General features: G+C 38.5%; 3 protein-coding genes and 1 long non-coding RNA gene across 5 annotated transcripts in view; 3 read left to right on the top strand and 1 right to left on the bottom strand.

The window, feature by feature from the left end:
- Positions 1 to 1203, top strand: part of LOC107560287 (transmembrane 4 L6 family member 5-like) — a 10329-nt gene extending 9126 nt beyond the window's left edge. Inside the window, exons 4-5 of the mRNA XM_016244426.1 lie at positions 688 to 877; positions 1158 to 1203. Coding sequence (XP_016099912.1) covers positions 688 to 877; positions 1158 to 1175 — 208 coding nt within the window. The 3' untranslated portion in view covers positions 1176 to 1203. The remainder of the gene's footprint in view (positions 1 to 687; positions 878 to 1157) is intronic.
- Positions 1204 to 6332: 5129 nt separating this feature from the next.
- LOC107560294 (uncharacterized) lies at positions 6333 to 12336 on the top strand. Its single transcript, XR_001605710.1, has 3 exons — positions 6333 to 6479; positions 11252 to 11347; positions 11661 to 12336. It is a non-coding gene; the product is annotated as an uncharacterized lncRNA (long non-coding RNA).
- A 1835-nt stretch (positions 12337 to 14171) lies between these two features.
- LOC107560293 (N6-adenosine-methyltransferase subunit METTL3-like) lies at positions 14172 to 19323 on the bottom strand. Of its 2 annotated transcripts, none has more exons than XM_016244435.1 (11): positions 19113 to 19323; positions 18057 to 18244; positions 17477 to 17917; positions 17217 to 17392; positions 16664 to 16877; positions 15597 to 15784; positions 15283 to 15321; positions 15079 to 15187; positions 14744 to 14809; positions 14533 to 14645; positions 14172 to 14393 (listed from the first exon to the last, which is right to left on the bottom strand). In XM_016244435.1, exons 1-11 carry the CDS (start codon positions 19213 to 19215, stop codon positions 14282 to 14284), a joined length of 1749 nt encoding a protein of 582 aa, XP_016099921.1. In that variant the 5' UTR covers positions 19216 to 19323; the 3' UTR covers positions 14172 to 14281. The 2 variants fall into 2 exon arrangements, with proteins under 2 accessions (XP_016099921.1, XP_016099920.1); XM_016244434.1 differs by lacking the exon at positions 19113 to 19323 and adding an exon at positions 18569 to 18800.
- Positions 19324 to 19513: 190 nt separating this feature from the next.
- LOC107560286 (ribonuclease P protein subunit p20-like) lies at positions 19514 to 21984 on the top strand. The gene is made up of 2 exons (XM_016244425.1): positions 19514 to 19676; positions 21420 to 21984. The coding sequence occupies exon 2, from the start codon at positions 21440 to 21442 to the stop codon at positions 21884 to 21886; it is 447 nt and encodes a 148-aa protein (XP_016099911.1). The 5' UTR covers positions 19514 to 19676; positions 21420 to 21439; the 3' UTR covers positions 21887 to 21984.
- Positions 21985 to 23039: the final 1055 nt, after the last annotated feature.

Below are 23039 nucleotides of genomic sequence, written 5' to 3'. Positions count from 1 at the left end.
TTATACGGTGAAAAACTGTATTGGACATGACATATATTGGACATTAATTTTACGGTAGTATACCGTTTTTGGAAGTGAAAAAGACCGTATAATTTACAGTGAATAACTGTAAATTGACATTCCCAGCATTCCCCGCGTTACATTTCAAATTTGATGTTTTTCTGTTGAAATAACAATGTTTCTTCTTAGTTTTTTCTTATCAGTTTTGTATATTAGGGTTGTGTGTTACACCTAATGTTGTTAAATGAATGTTTATTGCATTATTTCAGTGTCATGTGTGTTACCGTGATGGTGTTTAGCGTTTGTGTGAATGACACTGTGCACCTTCTATATATGATATTATTTAAAAGCTGCTTGTGATGGGCTTTGGTTCATCATGTGACTTTCTCATCACCTCCTGCTTTTGGTGGTTATCAGTGTATTACAAAGGTACAAAACAGATTTCAGTACTTCAGTAGGTTGGTATATTAACATTATATCAGTTAATGAAATTACGGTATTTAACTGTAAATTTAAGTTAAAACCGTAAAACCTAAAACGTTGCTACCAATTTTGTAATGGTAAAATTCCGGCTACCACAACTGCTGTTTTTTTACCGTAAATTTTACGGATTTACAGTGTAGATAAGGTCTTATCCTGCACTTCCACTAAAGCTCCTTCTCTCTTCTTTTTATCTTGCTGTAACAGGAACAGCAGTTACCTGGGGGATGAGACTACATGGTCCAAGTGTGTCTTTCCCGAGAATGTGGTTCTCTGGCACATCGTGCTGTTCTTCATACTTTTGGGTCTGTCTCTGATCCAGATGATACTCTGTGTCATTCAGGTTGTGAATGGATGTGTAGGCTGCCTCTGTGGAGACTGCCGGAAAAAACAACCGGTAAAGTTTACATAACAGCATTTACATTTACATTAACACTGAAACAGTTGTGAGTTGAATTTCTTGAACAAAAGCTACATCTGACAGATTGGCATGTAAAAGAGAATCACCTTTTGCTGTCTACTAAATAGAATATTGGCAGCAAATAGACTCAGTATTATAACCAGTTACCATAGACAAACAAATCCAAACTGTGTAAACATTCAGACCTCTCAACACTAAATAATAATGAGATGCCCTTTTCATAAATTGGGAATGATCTTTCTTCTTTGTACAACAGGATGAGGGAGGTCTGTGAGATCTGCGGAGGAGGAAAACAACAACAACAACAAATCAACAATGATTCAATCTGGAGTCCTCATAACGTGATAAGAGCTTTCACACAACACTAACAACTTGCAATCCAAGCCATCACTAAAAAGAGATGTTGTGTGTAAATGTAACTTTATTTTAACTTTATTATGTGTTAGTGCTACTGTAGCAGTGAATATTTATAAACGTTGTGCATTTTGGAATACTAAATCATCCGGTACTAATGATCCAGTACAACCTTCTTTCACAATAAACATAATTTGCTGACATTTTTTGTGTCTCACGAGCCATAAAATGTAGTTTTGTAGTTATAAATTATTAACTTGAGTAATGTCTATCTTTAGAGTTGGCATCAGACTGCATGAGAATGATATTTCCTCTACAGGTTACATAAATACCCTGAGTGTTTTCTTTTTCTGGTGTTCTTGGCAGAAGGCATCAAGTTTGTGTGTGTGTGTGTGTGTGTGTGTGTGTCCTCACAAGGATAGTAATACTAGTCAATTTTGACCTTGTGGGGACATTTTTGAGGTCCCCATGAGGAAACAAGCTTATAAATCATACAGAATGAGTTTTTTTGAGAAAGTAAAAATGCACAAAGTTTCCTGTAAGGGATAGGTTTAGGGGGTAGGGTTGGTGTAGGGCAATAGCACATACAGTTTGTACAGTATAAAAACCGTTACGCCTATGGAATGTCCCCATAAAACATGGAAACACAACATGTGTGTGTGTGTGTGTGTGTGTGTGTCTTTGCGTTTCTATTTTCTAGTTTAGTGCAGTGAGACTCTGAAACCTTGGGCTGGCTGTTTTCCATTTGTTTCTGAATAGTCTGATAAAAACCACCATGTTCCTTTTCGCTTTCCTCCCTCCATCTCGACACCTGTGTCATTCACTCTTTTCACTACTCACTGCTTTCGCTATTGCAACTCTGACACCGGAACAAACCGGATCTTGCAGCACGCAAAGGAAAACAGTAAGTCAAACCCCCTGGGGGTGAAAGCAGCTGTAAAAACATTCATACACTGAAACCAGGGAGTGTTTTAAGAATAAGGGGCATTCTCAAAAAGAGCATCAGATTCCTTTAAAGTACTCAATAAAGTCTATTGCTATTAGCTCCCTGAACTCGGACATGCTTATGAATATAGACCCTGTGCTCAAATTGAGCTCATAATCGTTGTTACCACAGCAGCTCTCCACTCTAATTGCTAATCCTGCGCACAAACACCTATTTGAGGCTCATGCTAGGATAAAGGCAGCAGAATCTCAAAACAAGCTTACAGATTGCCCAGACCAAGCAAACTGGTCATTGTAAACATGTCATATATGTCTCAGCCACAGGGGGAGAGAGGCAACAGCATGTCCTAGTACACATTACTACGTCAGCTTGATGTATAGGCCTAGACCTTGTTCAAACCAGACCAGTGTGTTCCAGAAAAGGATGTTCTGTTCTTATTGAGATCACATATGTGAACATACACATAATTGCATGACATAAATATAACGGCATAAATGTAAAATATTTTATTTGAATTATATATAATTAACCCTAATATTCTGGTCATTTTGACCTGGAGAGGATTTTATTTTTCTCGAGTTAACGTTGAGAGGCGGTTGCACTAAAGGCTTTGGCATGGACCTGGCCAGACTAATCCGATGGCCATCCACCATTTAGACACAGAGAACAGGCACAAAACACTCATCAACTTCCACAATGGCTCCAGACAATAGCAGAGGGAAACAGACCAGGGTCAGACTGGATGGAGCATGTGAACGGATCTTATGGAATTTATTAAATTCAAACAGCATTCTGTTTAAAGGTTCGTTAAATTCATATTTAAACTTGATTAATCCTGATGAAATTAAAGAGGATTTGTCTTTGTTTGCCTTTACGAATGTAACATACATGCACAAACTTGGATTGTAGAATCATCCTGAATTCCTGAAGAATCATCCGCTTCATGTCACTGCATGTCTTTCTCTGCGTGATTCATTACCTCAAAAATCGACAAGTAACATCATATGCATTATTGCTCATGTGAATGTAGGAATTTGACGCTGCCTTGTCGTGAGCTCACACACACCCCAGAGAACAGTGTGTGTGGAGGGGAGGCGGATTGTTGACAGGGACAAAATTAGGGAGGTGGGGGGTTGCAATTTTGGGGAGGGGGTATTTTGGGTGAGAACAGGGTGGGAAAACTGGTAAAAACTGATTCAAGCCGGACTAGGGCAGATATTCTGATACCAAACAACAACAGCATGCAAGTAAGCTCTGCAGCTTTAGCGTGCATGAGAGAGTAAATACTCATTAAATCACTCATCTTCCTCTGAGAGTTTGCACATATGCCAACTCAAATAGAAACCGTCAGGCATGTCATTTCTTATTAGGTTTCTGCAGAGGATTTGTGTTATGCTGTTTAAACTATTGCACTTATTGAATGCCTGTGCTTTAAAGCACAGTTTGTTCCTCCAAAACATTTTTGTCTTTAGCGTATTTATCTCTCATTTTGAAGGTGTATATCAGTAAGTCTTTTCTATAATAAACACTGAATAGAGATAGTTGATGGTGTTGATCATAGGTAATTATTCTTCTCACAGTGCCACACAAAGCAGGAGAGAGTTGATTAGATTTGGCTAAATCACCAGCAATAGAGGGAGGAACATTATGGAAAATCCATGTGATTGGATTTGACAAAAAACAACAAAAAAATCTCTGTCCATCACACTAACGCTGATTAAATATGGTGCTCTCTTATTATGTGCATTAGGTAAGTGACAAACCATCTTTTTAAAATGATCTGATTTAGAGACAATGCTCATGGAAAGTAAATCTGGTGAAGCAAAACAAATGGAATGTATCAATAGTATACAGATAGCTAGGCCTACATTAGCTTGTCAGTGATCCATAATCTGTTTGCATAAACATGGGTTCTTCTTTGTATGCCTGCTATGTGTATGGTATAATACACTACTAAATGTGACCTTAATTGTGTCATCTCACTTCTGTGATAAGTTTGCACCGTTGCTATTCTTATCCTGTGATATCTGACCTCAACAACACCATTTCGTTAAACAGCCTGCAGTCAAACATTCAGTCTACTGTATATGAGGTATCAGATCCCATTTCATGCTCATTCTTTTCCTTACATGGGGGAACATGTTTTTAACAGAGGGTTTAGGATGCTCCCTATCACTGTTTAACAACAAAGGTACAAAAAGATATTTTGCTCTAAAAGCATGGCGGTAGAGAGTCATAAATCTACTTTCTTCCTGTAGATGTCAAAATTAGAAAAAAGGGCAGGGAGGAGCTAAACAGGAGAAACAGGGTGAAACAAGGAGAAAAAGAGATGAAAATGAAACATTAATTTGGCTTCAATCATTTTTTTTTTTTTTGGTGTTGCTATTCTTATCCTGTGATATCTGACCTCAACAACACCATTTCGTTAAACAGCCTGCAGTCAAACATTCAGTCTACTGTATATGAGGTATCAGATCCCATTTCATGCTCATTCTTTTCCTTACATGGGGGAACATGTTTTTAACAGAGGGTTTAGGATGCTCCCTATCACTGTTTAACAACAAAGGTACAAAAAGATATTTTGCTCTAAAAGCATGGCGGTAGAGAGTCATAAATCTACTTTCTTCCTGTAGATGTCAAAATTAGAAAAAAGGGCAGGGAGGAGCTAAACAGGAGAGACAGGGTGAAACAAGGAGAAAAAGAGATGAAAATGAAACATTAATTTGGCTTCAATCATTTTTTATTTTTTTTGAGTCTAAAGTTGTACATAAAAGGGATTTGGGTTAAGAGAATGAAAGGGATCTCTCAACTAACTGAAAAAATAAATAAAATCCCACCACAACTACTAAATAATTTCCTGCTGTCCCATATGGATGATGAGAATTCAAAGAAAATCTCAGGGTTTATTTATCCTTTTAATACTGTTCCTGAATCAGCCTTCAAATGGACGCAATTAAAAGATAGGGCAAACGTCAGACTGCTCTCTGATCAGTGGCAAACAGGTTAATGCTATTGGTACTAAGTCACACAATACTAATTTCCAGCAATGGGGGGCCTTGGTCTTCAACCCAGATTGTGCAGCAGGCTTGCTGTTCAGAATTCTAATCTGTTTCTCCTTTGGAATTTGCTGCTGTAAATTTCCACTGAAAACACTGCAAACAGACTGTCAGCTAGAAAATAAAAATGAATAAGGGTGTAAATACACATTTCCTGGTCTATGCTGATGTTGCTGGTACATGTGTTTCTTGGAAGTGTAAAGATTAGCTTTTTTTGTTTGATCTTTTACTCTTGAGAAGTTGCCATGCTATTCGAATTCAGCCTATGAAGAAGTGTTCAATGTTGCCCTGAATTTAAACTGGAGCTATGGGGACTTGTGGAGACTGGCCTATACTGCCTAAAACTGCTATATTAAGCAAAACTGAAATGGCCAAGAATTGTGATCAGAATATCTTAAACACACTATAAAACGTTGATTATGTGAAATAATAATAATAATAATAATAATAATAATAATAATAAATCTTCTATTCACTTTAACGATGATAAATCTAAAACAAAACATCTTAATGGTCTTGTGGACAAAATGTAAAGTACAGCATGAGACAGAGAAAAACAAGTTGAGGTTAACATTTGCTAAAATGCTAAAATGTTCATTGTCCTTAATCTTATACTGCAGCACAAATGATTTAAAAAAATTATAATCCCAACTCATCTGTTGCTCTCTTTCATTTGAGTTTTCCAATCACTCTTTTAAATGTCCACTAACTAAATGTATCATGCATGTTGTTGTATTGATACAATAAAAATGATTTACCAGTAGCTACATACCATAGCCAGGAGTCAAACTTATTTCAAGTCTCAGTTAGGCTATATGACATGTTGCAATATGGAGAAGAGAACCTCAAGACCTTACACGTGCGAAAATTATTAACAGTTTAATGAATTGGTCCTGAATAGTGAGAATGTTTTTCTCATGCTCCAGTTCAGCGTGAGCTGAACGTGCCAACGTGCCAGCACACTAGCAAGCTATTGAGTGAAAGAGAAGGAGGAGGAGGAGGAGGAGGAGGAGGAGGAGGAGGGCGTGCTGCTCAGATAAGCTATTTAAAGCTGAACGTCCGTGTGCTCAGACCTGAAGCTTTCCATGTTGTCATAGCTGAACGGGTTCAATCATCGCCAGTGAACTGTCAGTGAGTTGGAGAACATTTCAACTATCACTTGGAATCTGAAGAATTCTTTGCTTGACAGTGCCAGTATAAGTGCGTTTCAAAAGAACAAACGGTGAGTCAATTGATTAGACTATTATGCATTAAACTGTACACACTGAATTATACAAATATGACAAATTTAAGGTAAATACTAAATTTGTATAAAGGTTGTTAAACAATCTGCAAGAAAATAGGCTATACTTGTTAAAATAGTTGATCATTTTAACAAGAAAACCTATTAAGCTGTTAGTGAAAATATATGCTTAACATACAATAATTGCAATTGTACTGTAAAACTGCTTTTGTGTATAAATTACCATAGCCTATATAGCTGTAGCCTAAAGTGTAATTGCGTCCAACAGGACAATACACCTTTACAAGTATACATTTGTCAAATTGTGTTTAGTACAAAATATGAATCAACTGTAATTTACAATGAATGCTGCTTATGTAGTATTTTATGCTTTATTTTAAGTTTTTAGGTAGCCTAATCTGTGAAGCATTGTTTGTTTGTTTGTTTAGTGAACACTGCAGCAGTGTATGTTTATTTGTTCTTGCGTAAAGTCAAAATTTAGATTAAAATGAACGTGACCTTGTATTTTATCATCTATTTTACAGGATACCTACAAAATATAGTCAGATGCAAAAAATATCACCCCACAATACATGAAACGTTTTAACACGGTTTTTAAGGCTTTTTAGGCTACATATGAAAGATTTATTTTATTGCGTAGCCAATAACCAATAAATCATTCCACGTATTCTCTATCAGCAAATAGCCTGTAATCTTCAGACGGCAATTTGCTTGTTAGGTTTTCATTCATCACTTGGCACACTGCTTAACAGCAGTGAAGGTGTTGTTAAACTCAGCTGCTCAGGTAGCCTATTTCTGTTTTCGCGTAAAGAGATTTACATTTCTTCTGAACTCTGGCTGATCTCTTGCACCGAGATTTTATGTAACGTACTTTTCTGCGAATGATGCGTTTGGACCACGAATAACCTTGTTGCCTGCATATGGAAATCAAAAGAGATCTTGTAAACATCCTTTCATAATTAAAAATTGATATGCATTTGCCTTCCCCCCCTTTTCCCAGTCACACCACAGCGTGCTCGAGCGTCACGTACTGCACATAGAGAAAGGGTTAGTTCACCCAAAAATGAAAATTAGCTTGTGTTTTACTCACCCTCAAGGCATCCTAGGTGTATATGACTTTCTTCTTTCAGACGAATCCAGTCGAAGTTAGATTAAAAAAATGTTTGATCTTCCAAGCTTTAGAATGGCACTCAGTGGTTGTTACAGTTCATCAGTCCAAAAGAAGTGAAATGAAGTGCATACATCCATAGTAAAACTTGCCACACATGGCTCTGGGGGGTGAATGAAGGACTTCTGTAGCGAATCGATGCATTCTTGTAAGAAACATATCCATATTTAAAACGTTATAACCACTTTTCTGTAGCTTGCACTAACTGTCGTACGCGGAAGCCGTTCGGGGCGGATGACGTAGGACGTATGTGTAGCGCATGCGCCGGTGAGAATATGCTAGTCTCACGAAAACCAACGTTTGTTTACAGGACCAAAGGAAGCAAAGTTTCCTTACGTTAGCAAAGGAAAAGCAGTCATAGATGCCTTGAGGGTGCTTAAATCATGGGCTAATTTTCATTTTTGGGTTAACTAACCCTTTATCATAAAAGTCACTTCTAACACCTTTTAAAGCATCAACACTCAAAATTATGAACTTCTTGCAAGAACTAAATCACATGCAAGCGTCAAAAGTCTATTTTTATTTATTGGACACCAAAAAGGGCCATCAGCCTCTCATAATTATAGTCTTTAGGCCTATATAGCCTAGCATACGCCATGTAAATACTACAACGAAACTGAAAACTAATGATACTGAAAAGAGGTATTATTAATCATTTGGATATTTACCTACAGCTCAGTTTTAGATGTGAAATAAGACCTACAGCATTGATTTGAAGAAGGAACTTAAACAAGTTTGAATTCACAGGTTATCCTTATCTCTTTCAACCATGCTGAAGACTTTAATGAATACACAAGCTTGTTGAGAAAAAGGCACTGTGGTTGAAATGATTGGAAAGGCATGCAGCCTATGCATTGTTGCAATTCACAGTCCACAATTCCAGGAAAAATACTGTGGTGCTCTCAATCAGTGAGAAATGAATCTGACAGCCCTGGTTTGTTTGTTTAACCGAATGTGTGCATAGTGTCTTATTCTCTGAGGCTGGGGATGTAGGAGGAGGTAAAGTGGAATGAAGTGTCGTAACTATAGATTACTTAACTGTTTTAAGCAGCAGTCCTCCAGAGTGTACTTAGCCTATAAGAGACAAAACACAGGCATACTGATACACAAACACATCTCACAGTGTTTGGTAAATGACCTGGAACGGGTCATCACAAGTCTAGATTACATACCCTATAAGGATTTTCTGTGTGTGTGTGTGTGTCTACAAGATCTTGCTTGTAGTACACTTATAAGTGCATGTCTAGATCACTAGTAAACAACTTAGCTCTAAATCATACACTTCTTAACACATAGTTTCTGGGTCTCTGGGCAAGAACCTTGCCAAAAGGTAAACCATGAGGAAAGAAACGGCAACATTTACTCTGTTCTTATGCCTCCTCATCCACTTTTTCCCAAACTGGTTTGGGCATTTTTTCCTACACTTTTCGTCACAAACCGAACACATAAAGAAATAAAGAATGGAATCTTAATTCCCCTGATGAGCGCTTCCACATAAATTATGTTTTGCTTGAGTTATGAAAATTATTGAGAGGAGAGAAGAAGCGAGAGGAATGGTTATGGATAAATGTATAGCATATGATTGGCACAAGTGACGGAAATGTGTGTGTGTGTGTGTGTATTTACTAGAATCAAGGGAAAGTTAATAAGAAAAACATTTGCCTTTGCTTTTTAGTGTCAGTATTGGAAAATATTTTAGACAATGTTCTCCACAAAATCTCAGATGTTCATGGTTTGCTGCAATGACTGATGCAAACCATCTGAGGCAGTATTGAAGGCTATGAAGAGATCATTTTTTCGTCATTTACTAAACACAAATCATTTCATCTGCAGTCTCAAATGGTGACACTTCATGCCTATAATGAAAAGAAGACATTTGCAGAAGCCTGAAAACTTGAAATGAAACTAACTTAAACCAAGCAGTCCCTTCTTATCATTTAGACTCTTTAATTAATCAAGACCTGGAGATATAAATCTACAAATGATCATAAAGCTAAAACTAAAATCAAAGAGCAAAACATATGCTTATAACATGCTATGTTTGCAGGCAGACCTGAACAGATGTTGGTCGAAAATATAAATTTTTCCACAATACAATGAGCTATTCCAACACTTACAAAATTCTCAGCACAACTGATTTGCAAAAGACATTTTTTTCAAAAAAATGTTTGACCATTAGGTACTCAAACATCAGCAGTAGTGCTTTTAGCTTTTAAAAATTAATATTCAGAATTTTGCACGTTTTGTCCTCAGGCAAGTTAATGAAGCTGAACAATAGCATGAGAGAACTCCTCTGATTTATGAGTTCATAACAGAAATAAAAGGGAGGGGATGGGTAGGAACAGACAGGGCCGTCCTTAGCTGACGCGGGGCCCGGTGAGAGGTAGGGAGCGGGGCCCCTCTCGGCCTGTTTGCGTTTGCGTGGGGGGGGGCCCCCTCGGTCCATTCGTCGTGGTGCCCCCTCAAGCACGGGGCCTGGTGCGACCGCACCAGTCGCACTCCCCTAAGGACGGCCCTGGGAACAGAGTGTTATGTATGACAGTGAACGACAGTGGCGTGTGGTGACATGGTTCTGTAACAACAGTTTTACTAACATGCAAACACTCCTTTGTGTTGTGTGTTAATGCGTGAGAGCAACATGTAGTTGGATGGAAAACATGCCCTGATTTTTTTTTCAAATGTTATGACTTGCATTTCAAGTCTGACAACTATGATATCATGACCTATTACACAAGCTTGTAGTTTATGAACCTATCCTACATGCATTGTTTTAATGTACAAACTTTAACCCAAGAATAAATATGCAGGTCGGCCACTAAACATTGGTTTCTGGGGCAGACTGGATTCACAAAGCATATCAGAACAGTGTAAATGCCAAGTCATTAAAAATAAACCATTAACCCTGTATACTACAAACCAAAGGACAGCAAACCTGGGAAAATTTGATAAGAGAAGCACTGGTCACTTCGTCACAAAAAGCTCTTAAGAAGACATGTTTGTATTTGTCTTTGGCTAGGTTTCTGATGAAAATTATCCAAGTCATACACTTAGTAAACCACTCTGTAACCCACATACTCAACAACTGCAGGGCATGAATCACTTCAAACACGAGTTTATAAAGGAATTATGAACAATATGCTTAGCAGCTGTCAAAAGTGATTCATAAACTGCAAGTCGAACTCCCAATACCGCCAACATGGCAAAACTGCCAGCCTCTATCAGGAAGCTTGACCTGGCGTGTAATACCCAGTCAAGGATTTATTAGATCGGATGACTCCGTTCAGTCTACCCACTGACGTCGCTGTATGGGATTAGACTGCAGAGCAGAGGTTTGCACACACAAGGCTGTAATGAGATTATATAGAAGGCTGTACATAAAACCCACGGTCACAGGGAAAATTTCAGGTAACCAATAATCAGAAGAACAAACAACAGCGGTTTTACCTTAATAACCACAGTAGCACTAGAAGGGCAAATAACAATAGACACTTTTGCTAGTTTAGGATTTAGAAATGTTATTTGTGTTATAGAGCAATGTCAGGCCACAGTCGGTTTGTCTAACAGGTGTTTCTCTCATCTTTAGCTCCCTCTGGTGATATGGGTGTAAAAATGCTGCAGTGCTTTCCTTTCTACAGACGCTGCAAGGAGAGGTGCAAAAGACAGTGCCCTCCTGAGACCAGTAAGTAATGTTCTCAGACTTTAGAACTTTTTCAGATAAAGCTAAAAGGTAATTGATAATCTGGCCAAATGATAAATTGGTAGCTGACATCAACATTTCAAGAAGTGAAAACTGTGTCCTCTGTGACATGGTATACTTATTCTCTAATAATGTATATATTTTAAAAAGAAATAGCATATGTATGTTTTCTAAGTGCATTAACATTTTATTTTTTAAATAGTATTTATTTTATGAGGTGTGACAATTATACATGTTTATATTATATTTTTTATGAAGTGAGATTATTGTATTATTTTCTTTTCTGCTTACTCAGCAGTAGCAAGTGAAGAGGTGAAACCTCGGCTGTGTTCCACTACCTCCTGGGGCAGTGAAGGGGACAGCGGCAGCAGTCTGAGTTGCCCACAGGCCTATTTTTCCCACAAGGCTCGGCTCTCACTGAGACACCAGATGGATAGCAACATCAATGCAGTGGATGCCACATACTAACTTTATTCTGCAGGTGGTCCCTGGAGAATCCTTGAAAGTAAACTTCAGATTTACAGCCCCAGTCCAGTTTAAGTCCCTTATTGGAGAGATTTTGCGGGAACATTTGGAACAGGCAGCATGGAAGTTTGCCTCTCCTTGCACGCTTCCATGGACACTCATGAGCATCAGCTGTATGCATTGCAATAACAATGTCAAGATAAGTGTCTGAATTTCGGTACAGCAATGAGTGTAAAATGGTACAGCTGAGTGTAATTTGGTGAAAGGGATGTTTTGAAACACTCTTAAGAGTGATGTTTACATGATAACCAGTAAGTGCTTTTTTCTAGCCTGTAGCATTTGCCCTCCACAGCCTCTGCTATACATGCATCTACGTTATCTCAACTGGATGCTGGTTTTATCTGAGGAGACACTGACATCTTAATGCAACTGAGTTTTTTGAGCCAGATATAAATTTGTTCAGTACACTCTAAAAAATGCTGGGTTAAAAAGGGAGAAACCCAGCGGTTGGGTTGTTTTGACCCAGCGGTTGAGTTCAAAACAACCCAACCGCTGGGTCAAAACAACCCAATAGCTGGGTTTGTCCCTTTTTAACCCAGCATTTTTTAGAGTGTAGGATTTTTGATGAATAGCAGTCTACCTAATAAAATCAACCACGCTTTGCCTTGCAGGTCATAAATTCAGTGTGTACTGTGAAGCAACGGAATGTTTTTTTTTCTTTCACATTAACAGAAAGGAAGTTTTTAAAGCTTATTCTGCTTTCTATGTAAGTGACATTTTCTCTGCCTTGCAGCTGCATCAAGGTCCATAACACAGCTCTAACGTTCATTTCATTTTTATTATGTATATTTTTCAGGGCTTTTTGAAATATGCCCTGACCATAAACCAATTTTGCTTGAGGGGCGTGTTTGGAACAATTCTACAAAATGTGTTTTGTTTCATGGACTTTATGCAAGTTAAACTTGACCAAATAATATTAATATGAAGACGGCCCAGTTTCTAAATCTTTGTAAGGTCTTCTTCTTATTGCATGTATAAAACCAGTCAAAAGAATGGAGATGTTTGTCATGATCCACTCATTGCTGCTGTTCCGACATGTTTGAAAAAAACAGGTTTTACATGCTAATGATGTGTATCTGGACTTCTTCACGTTGTTGTGTGCACATGTATCAACATTAGTTTTTTTAAATGTTAAAAGTGGATTTTTACACTAACCCAGCAAAAGAACAGAATTCACAAGCCACTGTTACACCTTTGAAGTCACAATATGCAAGAGAAGATATTTTTGGTATATTTTGTATGCAATGTGTAAATCAATTTTATGTAAAAAAAAATTATAATTGTAATAAGTAAAAAGACAGTGAACTAAATTATAATAGAATTAAAACAGCACATGTCCTGTTGCTTTCACTGATGACTGTAAAAAAAATAAAAAAACAACTGTTTTTCAAAAAGAAACAAGTATCTTTTTTCATACTATTCTAACAAAAAAAGTTGTCTTTAAAGAACTACCAGTGAAATCCTTAAAGGGGTCCTATTATGCTTTTTCACTTTTTCAGCTTTAGTTAGTCTGTAATGTTGCTGTTTGATCATAAAAAAAGATCTGCAATGTTACAAAGTTCAAAGTCCACTTCAAAAGGAGATATTTTATTTAACAGAAATCACTTTTCAAAAACTACAATGAACGACTCGTTTGGACTACAACGCATATTTTCCGGGATTTGTGATATCACAAATACAGACGAATGGGACGAGACCTGGTTGAGCTGCACTAGAGAAGGCAATGAGTGTTATCACTATGTCGGAGACACGCTAGCTTTCCCAAGGCAGACGAACTTGGTTACAATTGCGCTCAAATTGATTTGCTTTTGAAGCAATATTTACACTGAAGCTTGCAGGCGGCTATGGTAAGGGGATGACATTTCCCGACCAGGTGCAGAGTGCTGCCAATCACAGCACACACTGGCCCAGCTAACCAATCACAACACACACTGACCCAGCTAACCAATCACAACACACACTGACCCAGCTAACCAATCACAGCACACACTGGCCCAGCTAACCAATCACAACACACACTGGCCCAGCTAACCAATCACAGCACATTTCGTATTTCAGAAGGCGGGCCTTCATTTGATACAGGAACTATTCGAGCCGTTCGTGCCAGACTGGGGAGAAAGGTGTTGTAATAATGTAAAATATGTGAACAATAATGTGTTTTTCGAACAACCTAGTATGAGAGCCTGTTCCAGTACACCCCCAAAACAAAATCAAGACTTTGTAAAAGAGCATAATAGGACCCCTTTAAGCAGTCTGTATAGAACGACGACAAAAATGTGGTTAAATGTTTTTATTTTAAAAAGCAAAGTGGTATTAAAGTTTGTTCTTTTACTCGTGAATCCTGCGGCAGAGTTCAACCAATAGCTGTACATTCTCTCACTAGCCCACTCCTCACATGTTTTTAGGTTTGGAGATGACTCCGTCAGGGTAGCGCTTCTTAAAACGTGCAACTACTTCAGGGTCTAAAAGGTGAATACCGTCCAACTGATTACCAAGAGTTATCCTGGAAAACAAAACAGAGTGCGAAAGATCAGAGAAAACAAGCAAGTTAGCAATAAAGAGAACACATCTGATTACCTAAAAGTGCACTTAGTCACGTAAGGGATTTGGAAATCAAAAAAGTTCCTGACCGTCTGACTCACCAGTTAGGCTGCACATTGTGTGGTCTCCCAAACAATTCAATCTTTCGTGTACCTGGTGACAAACGCTCAATCATTCCATAAATTTCATCTGGTTTATGACTAGTGGAGCGGACCTTTTGTGTAGACAGATGACAGATGTTCTTTTAGTGCACTGATCATCACTGACTTTAAATTCATCACTGCTTTATCAGTAATAATGGTTATGACTGACCTCTGCCACTATAACATCACAATCAAGGCCTCTGTTAAAACCTTGTGGGTTTCCTTTTACTCCCACCTCAACAAACAGAGAGAGCGAGAGAGAGAGAGCGAGAGAGAGAGAGAGAGAGAGAGAGAGAGAGAGAGAGAAAGAGAATATAAGTAAGGGATCATGTATATTCACAAAATATTAAGCTGTTTTCAAATGCAATAATAAATGTTTCTTGAGCACCAAATCAGCCTATTAGCATGAAGGGTCAATTCAATTCAATATATGCAGCCTTGGTGACCATAACAGACTATAGTGACCCCAAACTTTTGAACGGTACTGTATATTCTCACACATACCAAGCAATGCTCTTTGCCATGATTCAGCCAATGTCCAGTCCTTCCAGTACGAATGATTCTCTGAAGCTGGTTAGTCTTTACCCAGATAATCTCATCGACACGCTCATAGCTAATTGAGTGACAGAAAACAAAAACATTTAGTTTACTGATTTAGATACATTTAAAGAGATCGCGATCACATTTTCCACATGTAAAATCACCTACCCCCATAAGCTTAGACACTCTCTGCCCAGCTCCATAGCTCTGTGAAGACAGAAAATTAACTATTGTTGACCTGCTGCCAAGACGGCATTACATAACCTCTTTTCAATTTTTCAGATCATTTATTCTTAGATACCTCTTCTTATGGCATGCATATGATAATGGAAAATGTATTCAGACACAGATTTAATCAATTGTGCAGAGTTCAAAGTTGTTAAATGCTTTTGGAAAATGTAACTCTGGATGCAAAATCGTATTACACTTAGATAAAAGGGTCTTAAGAAGCTTTGTGTTCGGTCGCTCCCCAGAGCCCCTACCTTCCTGTCACCCAGAGGAAGAGGAAACCGTCATCCTGCAGAATAGGAATGTTGAGTTTCCTCATCTCGTCGTCTGTGAGTGTTCCATATGGAAGCTCCATGTGAATGTCCCACGGCGGGTCGGCCATCACCACTGCAAACTTCCCCAGGATGGACTCATCCAGATAACGGATGTCACAGCAAATCCACTGAGAAGGGGATAAGGTTAGAGGGCATATATTTGTTGTCTCAAAATAAAAATGCCAATCACAGTTTTAATAAAAATGTGTTTTTGAATATGTAGACAAATACAAGAACAGTGACAGCAAATGTGAGAATGAAAGAAGATTGCTCTGAAAGCAATTACAGGACAGAAACACATCTAGGGCCAGTTATACCAGCTGTACATAAGTTACAACTATTTTTGATGTAAACTTACAAGACTAAGTTACAACTGACACACTACGTTGCACCATTAAACTTAGTTCAAACGTAACTCTACATTTACACTGAATATTAACAGAAGCTTCCAACTAGGTGTAATTACATCAGTAAGCTCTTGTTTAACCCGGCAGACTTCAATCCTTTAGACATAGAGGATAATGTTGACATTTACACTTGCTTATAATTTGAGAGGGAAAACATATGGGAATCATATGTGAACGAGTTACTTTGTTAGCGGTTCTCAACAAACTCAGATTGTATATGTGGGCATCAGTCCATGTTGTGCATGTCAAATAAATCAACCATAATATATGCCATTTCTTATTGATTCTTGTTAATTAAAAATACCTATTACATTATTCATGAGTAAGTATTATTGTATTACAATGGAAATGTATTTATGCATTAGTTACATGAGGCAAAATAAGTTCAAATCAAAGATAAACTGAAATTCACAGCATTGCAACAGAACTTCTGCTCACGTATTTGAAGGCTGCTATTAGATCACTGAGGGTACACGTCATTTGACTACGCATAACTTTCCAGAGCTTACAACCTATTAGCTACATTCTGCCTAAAGAACGAATGGTGCCACCAAATAAAGCACAGAGTTAGTGAGTAAGTCAATTCTAACGATAGTTTACCTGTGAAGGAAACAACTTGCCAACGTTGCTGTCTTCCACAGTGGAGTGCAGTCCAAGCTCAGTGGCCCCTGCCTGGGGCCCCAATGTGTCACCCTCTGCTTCAGGAGGGCTGTCAATCTCATAGTGCACATATTTACAAGTGTCCATGTGGAAACAAGTATTCAGAAAGGAGCAGTCGCCAAGGCTCTCGTCTGTGTGTTTGTTGATGATTCGCCTTAGAAAGTTAAATTATAACATAATTCAACAAATGAAAAATAAGAAATGGCTAAATTATTTGTTGATAATATGTTCAGATAATATTATCATAATCAATAATAAAAAATATTACTGATGATTATTATTACAATTTCTAAATGCATTGAATTTATTTAATACACGAGTTTCACAATTTGAGTTGAATTACTGAAATAAATGAACTTTTCCACGACATTCTAATTTATTGAGATGCACCTGTATATAGTTAATTCATAGACTATTATTATTCTAATTTATAGGCATTTTATATGGCTATTTATTTTAATTACAAATTTTATTATAGTGTCTGTGAACTGACCTGAAGTGCAACTTGGTGCAGGGCTGAGGAGTGTCCCCCGACTGCACACACTCTTCCTTCGTCCCATGATCACAGAACTCCTGTACTTGAGCTCTGCCTCGTGAGCGAAACTTCTCCACAATCGACTGTTCCTTTGCCGAACTGGTGTTTAACAGCTCTAGGATCTCTTGGCTCACCTGAGGCACAAGTAAACATACATCAGACTCTACGTACACATGAATGCACAAGGCTTTTACTGACTTGCTACTTAATTATTATACCTTTTTGCTTTGCTGTTCCTTAGTGGACTGCTGGCTCAGTAGACTCTCAATCTCCATGTCCAGATGAGATGCTTGCACCTTGCTGCTCCGGCCTTTTTTCTCAGGCCCGCCCCCTCCAACCCCAGAGGATCCAGGAAGCTGCGAGTTCGAGGCAGGACCCAGTGAAGCAGAGGATTTTTTAGGAGGTGAAGCTGGTGCTTGAAGCAAAGGGGAGGAGCCTGGGGCTCTTTTTTGAGGGATGATGTCATCTCCTTTTCTTTTAATGCCAGTTTTCTGTGGCTGGGCTGTGCTGCCAATCATAGCCCATAGTTTGGTGTGGTCGACTGAAGTGACAAGGGTGGAGGAGGCAGTGATGGATGGGTGCCGAACTTCAATAAGTTCTTGGGCAGAAAATTTGAGGAGGAGACTTTGAATGCAGGCATGGGAAACTGCAGACTCAGACTGAGTCAAAGTAGCAAATGAGGGAGAGTGAGAAGGACAGAAAGACAAAACAACGTTACTATTTTTTCTCTAATGCAGGAGATAGTAATAACGAGTGCATGTCCATGGTAGTATACACAAGCATGCACACAGGTCTTACTGTGTTTAGCTGGTTGGTGATAGCTAGGGAATCAATTGGGAGAGAAAGACTCAGTTCAGACAGGTATCCCAGCAGCTTCTCCTCTAGTTCCGGGTCTGGAGGCTGCTCAACTTCCACTTGCGGAGGACTCTGAAGCGCCGGTCCAGGGCTGTCGCTCCTTGGGGGCCCACCCTCAACACCTCCAATCTCTGTTAAAAGCCAGATTAATTGTTGGAAAAATGCACGTGCAGTAGATGGCACCATAGACACACTAATATCACTTTTGAACCTGATTCATTCTTTCTTTGGCATGCATTTAAAGTTACAGTTTCAGCATCATGCTGCCACACTTCTGACAGAATCCTGTGTGGTCTCTATATTCAGCATCTGATACCAAGCTAATAAAGCTGAATGTGTGTAATGGTGACTCTCATTACATATCCAGGTAGTATTTTTTAACAAATAAATCAAATGCTATTTATGGTACAGTTAACAGTTTTGCAGATCTCACAGCATGTAGTTTATCAACACACCGATGCCCAGTTGAGTTGTGTCTTTTCTTCTCCTCTGCAGCCTCTCTCGCAGGGAATCCAGCTGCTTTTTGTGCGCCTGGATGTGACTCCATGTGTCTGACATGGCTTAAATGAAACTAGACAAACAGTCAATTAAACAGATATTTCATAAAGTTCAGTTCACTTATAGTAATCCAGCGCGGAGTGACTGTAGACTGTACTCTCCACAACGCCGCTAAACTGAATTTCAAAATAAAAGACCCTAAACCAAATTTCAAAATAAAAGACCCTGACGACGCAATAATCGCAATTTTAGCAATGCTCACTTTCAAATTGGCACTGAGACACAGTTTATTTGATTGTGATTAAATTATAATTATATAATATACGAAATAAAAAATGGTCTCTATATTCAGCATCTGATACCAAGCTAATAAAGCTGAATGTGTGTAATGGTGACTCTCATTACATATCCAGGTAGTATTTTTTAACAAATAAATCAAATGCTATTTATGGTACAGTTAACAGTTTTGCAGATCTCACAGCATGTAGTTTATCAACACACCGATGCCCAGTTGAGTTGTGTCTTTTCTTCTCCTCTGCAGCCTCTCTCGCAGGGAATCCAGCTGCTTTTTGTGCGCCTGGATGTGACTCCATGTGTCTGACATGGCTTAAATGAAACTAGACAAACAGTCAATTAAACAGATATTTCATAAAGTTCAGTTCACTTATAGTAATCCAGCGCGGAGTGACTGTAGACTGTACTCTCCACAACGCCGCTAAACTGAATTTCAAAATAAAAGACCCTAAACCAAATTTCAAAATAAAAGACGACGCAATAATCGCAATTTTAGCAATGCTCACTTTCAAATTGGCACTGAGACACAGTTTATTTGATTGTGATTAAATTATAATTATATAATATACGAAATAAAAAAAATATATATATGTTTCATCCAAGAATAGAGCAGCGTGTATTATGTAATCAAACAGAGTTAGGTACCAGTTCCTGTGGAAGTGAGAGGACTTCCGGTACGTGAGGAGAGAAGCCTAACCTGCAAATACGCAGATTCATTTATTTACCAGCTAGAGAGAGTGTGGCCGATAAAACAAGCTCATCTAATTCAAGGTACTAAACTAAAATATTATATAAATGAACGTAGCATATCGATAATGACTTAGTTATTTCTAGGGAACTGATGGTCCGTTAAAAAAAATGCCAGAACCGAATGTTTACGGAACGGAAAACAGTAGCAGCGTTTCATTTATTTCTGTTTAGCAGCGCCGCAACGATGTACAGTGAAACAAACTGCGCGATCGACCGGTGTACAAAACGATTCATGAACGATGACTCGCATGAGTCGGTTCTTTTGAATGAATCAATAACATACAGTGTAACGTTAGTCCGTTTCCGGAACCGATTGACTTATATGAGTCGGTTCTTTTGAATGAATCAATAACATACAGTGTAACGTTAGTCCGATTCCGGAACCGATTGACTCATACGAGTCGGTTCTTTTAAGTGAACCAAAAGACTTATGAATCAGTCGGCGTTAATTGAGCTATTTTGTACTAATTGATATGTAAACAAATAATGAATATGACGGGGACCTTCTTTCCTTTTCTGATTTTGTGTTTTTGAAAGGTGCATCAATCTCACTAAGAGATTTTAATAAGGCGACTAAAAGTATCCCTGGCAGTTTAAAAACTTTGTTTAAAGCGCATTTATGTTATGTTTATGTTATATAAACAACCATTTTCCCACACTTGCGTTTAATGGTGTTTATGTATTAGATAAAAAAATGCAATAACTTTTTTTTATTAGAAATGCTCTTTCTTCAACTCCAGGATGCCCCTAAATCTAAATGGAGGATTTGATATCCGAACTCTGAATTAAAAAAACTTATGGACCTTTCCTCACAGGCTATTTATCCCAAGTAAAATTAAAGAACTCCATTTCAAAATTGCTCATCGATACTACCCGTGTAATTTATTTTTGAGCAGATTTTCTGAGAATATTTCCTCAATGTGTTCATTTTGTAATACTGATGAAGAATCTATTCACCAAGTCTTTTTGGTCAGAAGTTACCATGTTAATTTTTTCCTGCTGTAACAAAATGATAGAAATAACAGAATCTGTCGGATTTTCATTCCAAGGACATTAATCTGGAACACATTGTTTTATTGCTTTGTCTTCTGGGTACATTTCACCTTCATAAAACAAGAAGCAATCCATTGCAACCCTAACTTTAGAATGTTTTCATCTGATATAAAGCAATGTGTTCATTTTGTAATACTGATGAAGAATCTATTCACCAAGTCTTTTTGGTCAGAAGTTACCATGTTAATTTTTTCCTGCTGTAACAAAATGATAGAAATAACAGAATCTGTCGGATTTTCATTCCAAGGACATTAATCTGGAACACATTGTTTTATTGCTTTGTCTTCTGGGTAAATTTCACCTTCATAAAACAAGAAACAATCCATTGCAACCCTAACTTTAGAATGTTTTCATCTGATATAAAGTCCCTTTTTACTTCTTTTAAGAATATGTCAAATCCTTTGAACTCAAAGGCTTCTTCAGTCTATTGTAAGCTATCTTTAAAAGACTTTCCTTTCTTTTTTTCTCATTGGTATATCTTGTTAATTTGTGCAGCTTGTCTAACTTCATGTGATGTCCGTTAGCCCCATGTTACTTCATAACTGTTGTTATTCTTTCAATTGCAATAAAAAAACTAAAAATAATAATGAATATGTTTATATATTCAGCTGCTAACCTTAGTGGCAGTTTAGAACATTTGTGAGTGTTCACAGGTCAGCTGTGTGTCATTTTCACTCGTTGATTAACGGATGTCTTGTTCTTTTGGTACAGTGCTTTTCCCGTGTTTTGACATGGCCGAGCCACGCAGCCTGGTGTCCGCTTCTGTACCCCACAACCCGATGGTGCTGCCCACCCCAGAGGGCTCAACGCTTGAGATGGACCCGCTGGAGTATACCCTCCGCAAGCATCTGCCACGCAAACTGCCCAAACGACGGAACGACGTCTACGTCAACATGAAAACAGACTTCAAGGCCCAGCTGGCGAGGTGTCAGAAACTTGTGGACGCTCATAGGGAAATCTGCATCCACGGTCTGGGGCTGGCCATCAACCGGGCCATTAACATCGCCCTGCAGCTCCAGATGTCCAGCCAGGGTGCGCTGCAGCTGGCGGCCAACACATCCACTGTAGAGCTCATAGATGATCTGGAGCCCGAGGACCCGGATGAGGCGGGGGAGCCGCTGACACGCACCCGTAATAACTCCGCAATACACATCAAGGTGTTTCATCCCAACGCGTAGAGCCAGTATCAGTATTAACACAACAAATGGCAACTTCAAAGACTTCATAAACATTACTGTAATGTTCGTGGTGTGTGTGTGTGAGTGGGTTAAAGGTGATGTCTTGGCCTAATGGTTAGAGAATCGGACTCATAACCCAAAGGTTGTGGGTTCGAGTCTTGAACCGGCAGGGATTGTAGGTGGGGGGAGTGAATGTACAGCGCTCTCTTCCACCTTCAATACCACGACTGAGGTGCCCTTGAGCAAGGCACCGAACCCCCAACTGCTCCCCGGGCGCCGCAGCATAAATGGTCACGGTGTGTGTGTGTTCACTGCTGTGTGTGTGCACTTTGGATGGGATAAATGCAGAGCACTAATTCCGAGTATGGGTCACCATACTTGGCCACATGTCACGTCGTCTGTTTTATTTTGTATGACTTCTGTTCTGGTTCAGCCTGAAGCTTATTTAATTAATTGCTGTGGTGTTCTTGAATGCTTCATTTGAGAAAGAATGTAGAAAGGAAATGTGCCATATCATATGTCCCCCCCCCCTTTCAGAAACAGAAATCAGTTTATGTATTCGTTTTCTCATGCATAGTGAAATTGTAACCAAAAGATCATGCATCAGTTGTTTTAAAGCTTAGTTAAATGGAAAGTAAAATGACCTACCTGCTGTTTTCCTGTTTCTGTTTATAGTTAGAGTCTATTTTAAGGATAATTTATTTTACATATATTATTTAATGGTAATAACAGTAGTAACAACATTATTTAACATTAATGTTATAACTTAAGAATAATACCTATATCTGTCCTCTGTAAAATGCTATTGGGTAATAATGACAGATTTGACAAGTGTCTGCTTTCACCAAGTGTGTGGCTATAATATGAGGCACAGATGCCATAAAAACGGTAATATGTATTACTTTCTGAGTGGGAATGGAGATGGCATGTTAGCAAGGTTGGGATGAACAGCTAAGCTTAAATATTTCTGAACGATGCAGCTGATTTGTCAGAGGGTTGGCATCTGAGGGCTGATCAGTAATAGATCAGATTTTCTTTCAATAAGCAAACTGAATCAACATGTTTGTCCAGCCATTCTTGACCAAACTAAAAGAGCAGATAATTTGGTGGCAAGTAGGGTGAAAAGGAATGACACAAAGGGGTTTTTAAAAAC

The sequence above is a fragment of the Sinocyclocheilus grahami genome, unplaced genomic scaffold, assembly GCF_001515645.1.
Source record: "Sinocyclocheilus grahami isolate Dianchi unplaced genomic scaffold, SAMN03320097.WGS_v1.1 scaffold718.1, whole genome shotgun sequence".
In the NCBI taxonomy this organism is placed as follows: domain Eukaryota; kingdom Metazoa; phylum Chordata; class Actinopteri; order Cypriniformes; family Cyprinidae; genus Sinocyclocheilus; species Sinocyclocheilus grahami.
The sequence above is the reverse complement of the archived record's forward strand: the minus strand, read 5'-3'. Positions and strand labels throughout refer to the sequence as shown.